Source organism: Castanea sativa, chromosome 12 (genome assembly GCF_040712315.1).
Source record: "Castanea sativa cultivar Marrone di Chiusa Pesio chromosome 12, ASM4071231v1".
Classification (NCBI taxonomy): Eukaryota; Viridiplantae; Streptophyta; class Magnoliopsida; order Fagales; family Fagaceae; genus Castanea; species Castanea sativa.
The window spans coordinates 49,638,423-49,644,015 of NC_134024.1; the positions used below are offsets into that span (position 1 = coordinate 49,638,423).

General features: G+C 33.3%; 1 protein-coding gene across 1 annotated transcript; it reads right to left on the reverse strand.

Moving 5' to 3' along the window:
- Positions 1–468: 468 nt before the first annotated feature.
- Positions 469–3,690, reverse strand: LOC142620841 (phosphatidylinositol/phosphatidylcholine transfer protein SFH9-like). Its single transcript, XM_075794140.1, has 10 exons — positions 3,684–3,690; positions 3,240–3,600; positions 2,171–2,270; positions 1,680–1,946; positions 1,478–1,555; positions 1,280–1,381; positions 1,121–1,170; positions 903–1,002; positions 707–781; positions 469–627 (listed from the first exon to the last, which is right to left on the reverse strand). Exons 1-10 carry the CDS (start codon positions 3,688–3,690, stop codon positions 469–471), a joined length of 1,299 nt encoding a protein of 432 aa, XP_075650255.1.
- Positions 3,691–5,593: the final 1,903 nt, after the last annotated feature.

Sequence of the window (5,593 nt, forward strand, 5' to 3'; positions counted from 1 at the left end):
AATGATGCAAGGAATTCTGCCAGAATTAGAGCTAAATAGATTTCATTTGGCAAGAATTTTTATCTTTATTTTATTCCTAAATTTTATGTAACTTATTATATTATTTCTTTCCTTAGTTTTTGTAATCCTGAAAGCTCTATTTAAATTCTCCAGGGAAAGATTGTTGGACATGTTGAATTTGATGAGTAATACTAAATTGAGAACTTCTCTTTAGCCTGGTGCTGATTCTAGCCAACCTTACATACTAATTCCTAGGTATTCTATCTTGATTGGTGCTGATTCCAAGCAACTCTAGGCAATGATTCCTAGGTTTATTTTTATTTTCTAATCTTATTGAATTTGTCCTACATCAAAATATCTTCTTTGGGAGATAAAAAATAGATACTATTAGTTAAGCACTATTGCACTTGATCTTAGCCAAAAGGCTGAGAAAGGAATTACTATTAGTTAGGCACTATTAAGATCAATTCAGTAAAACAAAGGCCAATACAGTAACCAGGAAGGACAAAGAAAACTAACTTCAAGTACACTCATTTCATGACCAACTGGCATTCTCTGCCTGACGCCAGAAGCACTTGTTGTCATGAGTAATTTCGACCCAGCGACAGATATTTCACCATGTGCAACCTTTAAAAATAAATAATAATGTGAGAAAACAATATATGACTAGGAAGATGATAGAAGACAGTGTGAAAACTTAAGTCACCTTGGAGGAAAAATCATCACGATCAGAGGAACTTTTATCTCTTCCCAGATACATTGCTTCTCCAGCATGTACCAGCTGTAAATATAAGTGACAAAGGATGATTCAAGATTTTAGATATGGCATTAGTTTGACATTGACATCTCCTCAGACATAAATTTTAGTAATAAACAATGTTGTCAACTGACTAGGAACTTACTTTCACTATTTCTGGATCATTCCAAGGCCCCTTGTCAGATCTAAGACACCCACCTTCATTTGGGCACGAGCAAGTTCCACCAAGAAAATCTGGTAGTTGGCTGTTTTAGCAGATAAATGTTCAAATAATTTTTGCAATGAGTAATAATAACAGTATGCTTGTAATTAAATACCAAAAATACTATGGTAAATGGTAAAAGTCAAGAAGGAATCCCAAACCTTGAGTCTATAGCCTCCAACAACCTACTATGGAATCTGCTGCCTAAAACCTGTGGAATTAGTGAAAGAACAACTAGTGATGAGTTCATATAGTCTCCAAAAGTTAAAAAAATAAATAAATAACTAAATAAAACACGAATATAACAAAAGAGCTTGTACATGTATCTTCGAAGTAGTCCTTGGGTCTAGAAAGCTTTTTGCTGTATTCCATAGTAGTTTGAACCCACTACCAGCATTTACAATGTACATCTGATGTAATGTCTGTAGAAAAAATCCTAATATCAGAAATGATTTGCAGATTCATAATCCAAGAATTCACATTCTATATTTCTTTAGTTTCAGATGCTATTAAACCACCTCAGGATAGTTATCACCATCAATTTTCTGCATGTGCATAACAAGATCATGGGCAACCTTGCCAAAGCTAACCCAATTCTGCATAAAAAATTAAAAAAATTAAAAAAAATAAAAAAAATAAAAAAAACAGAGCAATGAGAAGCAATGATATTGTACAAACATATGCAGAGGTGAAATAGATACAATAGTAAGCTCAAATTACCAGCCCTTGCACGTCCAATACTGTTGTTGTAGAATCTATGTGTCTCTTGGCTGCAATGGAACATGCTGGGAACTTCTCGCTGAAGACCTTCTCAAACCCCTGAACGTGATACTTTAAAAACCGGTCCACTGAAGTGGCATTCATCAGCTTGCTAAGTTCAATTTTACCAAGTCTTTCAATATAAACAGGTCGCCCCCCTTTGTCTACACCATGGTAACCATGCGGATACCAACGCCGAACTTCTTCGTATTCATCATATACAAAATCCTAGACATAAGTCATTACAATGCAGAATCTGTAAGAATTGGAAACATTATAATAAATTACTACTAATACAATTGGTAGTTCAGGAAAAAATTTCAACAATAATGCTACAAAGGTTTAATCCCAACCAAAACAACATGCCTTGACTGCCCATTCTTTAGCTTCTATATGTTAGACCATTCTTCTTATCAAATTCATATTTATGAGAAACCCTGATGACATATTACCTTTAGAAAAGAATCTACTCCAAATTCTTTCCTCCAGTTAAGCATTTCAGCCCACATATGGAGAGTTTTATCAATGTCAAACTTCCTTGCCTTTAGAAACCTGCAGCACGATATCATTAAGTAGAATAAACAGTAAGACAAAACATAATATGCATTAAAAAAAACACTTATTCAGGAAACTAAATCACATGGTATTACTAATAACTCATGATTACTTCTAAAATAATGATATATAATAGATATAATTATAGATTACCCCCCCCCCCTCCTGTGGTGTAGCCCATTTGCACCTTGCCTACCTATGATTTAAAAAGTTGCACTTACCCACTCGATCCATGAAAAATTCTAAATTTTTCCTCATGTTCCATGATTTGGTTATCAAATCCCAAATTTCTCAATTCTCAAAATATAATGTTCAATTTTTTTTTTTTAGGAGCTTGTAGTAGTACTCCAGAATGTTAAATTTAAAAAAAAAAAAAATACAAATAACGTTATTAGACAACATTATCAAACGGGCCCTAACTTTTCCGAGTAATGCTATGTGATTGCGTTTGGATTAGTTTTTTTTTTTTTTTTTTTCTTTTTCATTAGCTTATTAGCTTATGTATAATAACTATTTAAACACTTAACTTTTTTCTAGCTATAACTATAATTTTGCAAAATTTGAGGAAATCTGCAAAATAAGCAAGCTTGGGGTTTGACTTGGATCATGAGCACTGTACATGACAGTGATACAACATGTCCAACGCAAATAGCTAATCCAACGCAAGCAAAGTAGTATATAGTACAACTATTGAGGGAGGACCCATAGCCAATCTCAAAATTTTAGGCTAAAAGGCTTGGCTGTTGAGTCCTTGTTGTTATTAAGCCAATATACTAGCTTTTTAAAGTCTCACTTTCTGCATAATACAAGCTGTAATTTTGACCTTTTCAGCAAACAACCAAAAAAAAAAAAAAAAACTAATCCAAACACAACCTGATTTATCAAAATTAAGCTAATAATAGTAAATACTGGAGCAAATAAACAATGGTTAGAGAGAGAGAGAGAGAGAGAGAGAGAGAGTTATACCTAAGCAAAGTGTGATAATCATCATGGGAAGGTGGGAGGAGATCTTTGGCGAGCAATGTCCGTCGAAACGCGTTGACAGCTTCTTCCTCCTTGGAATCGCGAACGTCGTTGATCGAAATCGAAGCGAATCGGCAATCGGCGACCTTGTTTCCGCGCTTTCTAAGAGATTGAGAGAGGGAGATCGAAAGCCTAGAACCAGAACCACTACCACCGCCGCCATTCATCATAACCTTCTTCTTCGTCCTCTTCTTCAGAGATCTGACTCGAACCTTTCGCCTCTCGTCCTCAGACGCTGTCGTTTCTGCCTCGCAACAACTCTTCCCCTTCCCTTCCACTTCTTCAATCGTCGCCGCCACTTCCTCTACAATAATTTTCCAAACAAATCAAATTTTGTAACCAAAAAATAAATTTATTAAAAATAAAAAATAAAAAAAAAAGTTGTACCTGGCATTGTGAGAATCGGAATTCAAATTGTAATCAAATGTCTGCATTAAAACAAAAACAAATAAGATCCGCATGATTAGCCTCTAGATCTGCTGAAATCTGACATTGACGATCAAAATGAAATGATAGTGGGAATAAGAAAAGAAAAACGCACCGAATTCACAGAAAATGAAATGATATGCGGTGCAGGTGTAGCTCTCAAGAACAGTAAATAGCTGAGAGAGAGAGAGAGAATAAAAGTTGCTTTGAGGATACGAAGGAATTTTAATTTTTCTCTCTGTTGAAATTTTTTTGTTGTTTTTTTAACTTTCAGGTAGAAATATGAGAGCTGCTGAGCAGAGAGGAACGTAGCGCAGAGTCAGAGAGAGAGAGAAAGGGATGTCGTTGTCAAAAGCGTTACAAAGGAGACGTAGCGTGCAACGGCCGCTTCAGAAATTTTTTTTTTTATTGAGTAGTAGTTTTTATTTACATAGCGCCGGGGCTGTTTCGCTCCTCCTGCAACTTTTTGTTTCTTCCTCTGTTTTTTTGTTTTTTTTTTACTTTTTTCTTTTTAGAAAAATTATTCCTTTGTTATTAATGGTGCCGGTGTATTTTTGGCATCAGCTAAAAGGGCATTTCCATCAAAATTGCAAACTAGACCAGACCAAGAAAAAACATATAAAAACAAGCCTACGTTCGGTTTAGACTTTTTCCGAGACAAGTATAAATGCTTGCGTGAGGCTAAGGTTAGAGTTGAAGTTTTTAAGAGGGGGTTTTATGTACACATACACTTAAATTAGATTATAGTATAAATTATATCTCGTATAAAAAAAAACTTTGTACAAGTTTTTTGTTTTCTCTCTCTTCTAGATAGCTAAATAACGAATGAGATGTAGAGCCAGTAGATAAAATGACTTTTTACGCTCTGTTTGTTTCGATGGAAAATTTTGTGTAAAGATAGTTTTCCATATTTTCTAGTGTTTGGTAGCATAAAAAAAAATGAGTTAAAGGAAAACTATCTTTGGTCAACATAAAAAGTATGGCTTATTTTTAGAAATTGTTTTTCATTAAATTTTTTTGAAAAACAACCATATCTCAATGCAAACTAAATAAGGAAAATTAGGAGGTTATTTTTCAACTCATTTAAAGTTGTTACCAAACATTAGAAAATGAAATAATTTTATAGAAAATACTTCTTGGAAAACGACTCGTTTTCTAGAAAACGTCATTGCTGAAACAAACAGAGTTATTCAATTTTTTTTGGTTAAAAATGGAATACAGTATACTTGTAATTGAAATATGCAAAAGTAGTGCGGAATTAATGTTGTTATTACACCTTAATACTTATTGTCAACTAGATATCAATCTATATGTACTAACACTTCTCAAAAAAAAAAAAAAAATCTATATGTACTGACTCAAAATGAAGTAGTTATAATGTATGAAAAGCAAGGAAGTGAAAGGGATTCTATCTTCTCTTGAAAGTGCTTATCCCCTACTTAGATAAATACTACCGGGGCGAAGCTTGAAAATTTTACTAGGAGATCAAATTGTAGTATTGATATATTAACTATAGTTCATATTGAATACAAAATTATTAACTTTGATATATTGTTATATTCTTAAATATTAATGAACATACAAAATACACTTACATATTCACTTTTTTAAAAGTCAAGAAGATTATGTTGCATTAGAGGAAAAAAAAAAGGATTAATAATTTTGGTTGAGATAGGAGTTTTTGTGTTGAGAAGAAATAAAATGGGGTAATGGGCTGGCACTTGCAGCTACAACAAAGCTCTGTGGGTACCTAAAGATGAAAAAAGAAATTGAAATTATGTTGGAAAATGGGTTGTCAATAACGAGTTATTATCCATTGGACTAATTATAAATTTTTTGGATAATTGAAAAGATCAACTGTTAGTAATTAT

Bases quoted from the DNA above. Each gene is read 5' to 3' on its own strand.
- LOC142620841 (XM_075794140.1), bottom strand. The intron at 1,947-2,170 runs GTAATATGTCAT...ACTTATGTCTAG, and splicing joins GAGTAGATTCTTTTCTAAAG to GATTTTGTATATGATGAATA. The intron at 628-706 runs GTGACTTAAGTT...TTATTTTTAAAG, and splicing joins GTGATGATTTTTCCTCCAAG to GTTGCACATGGTGAAATATC.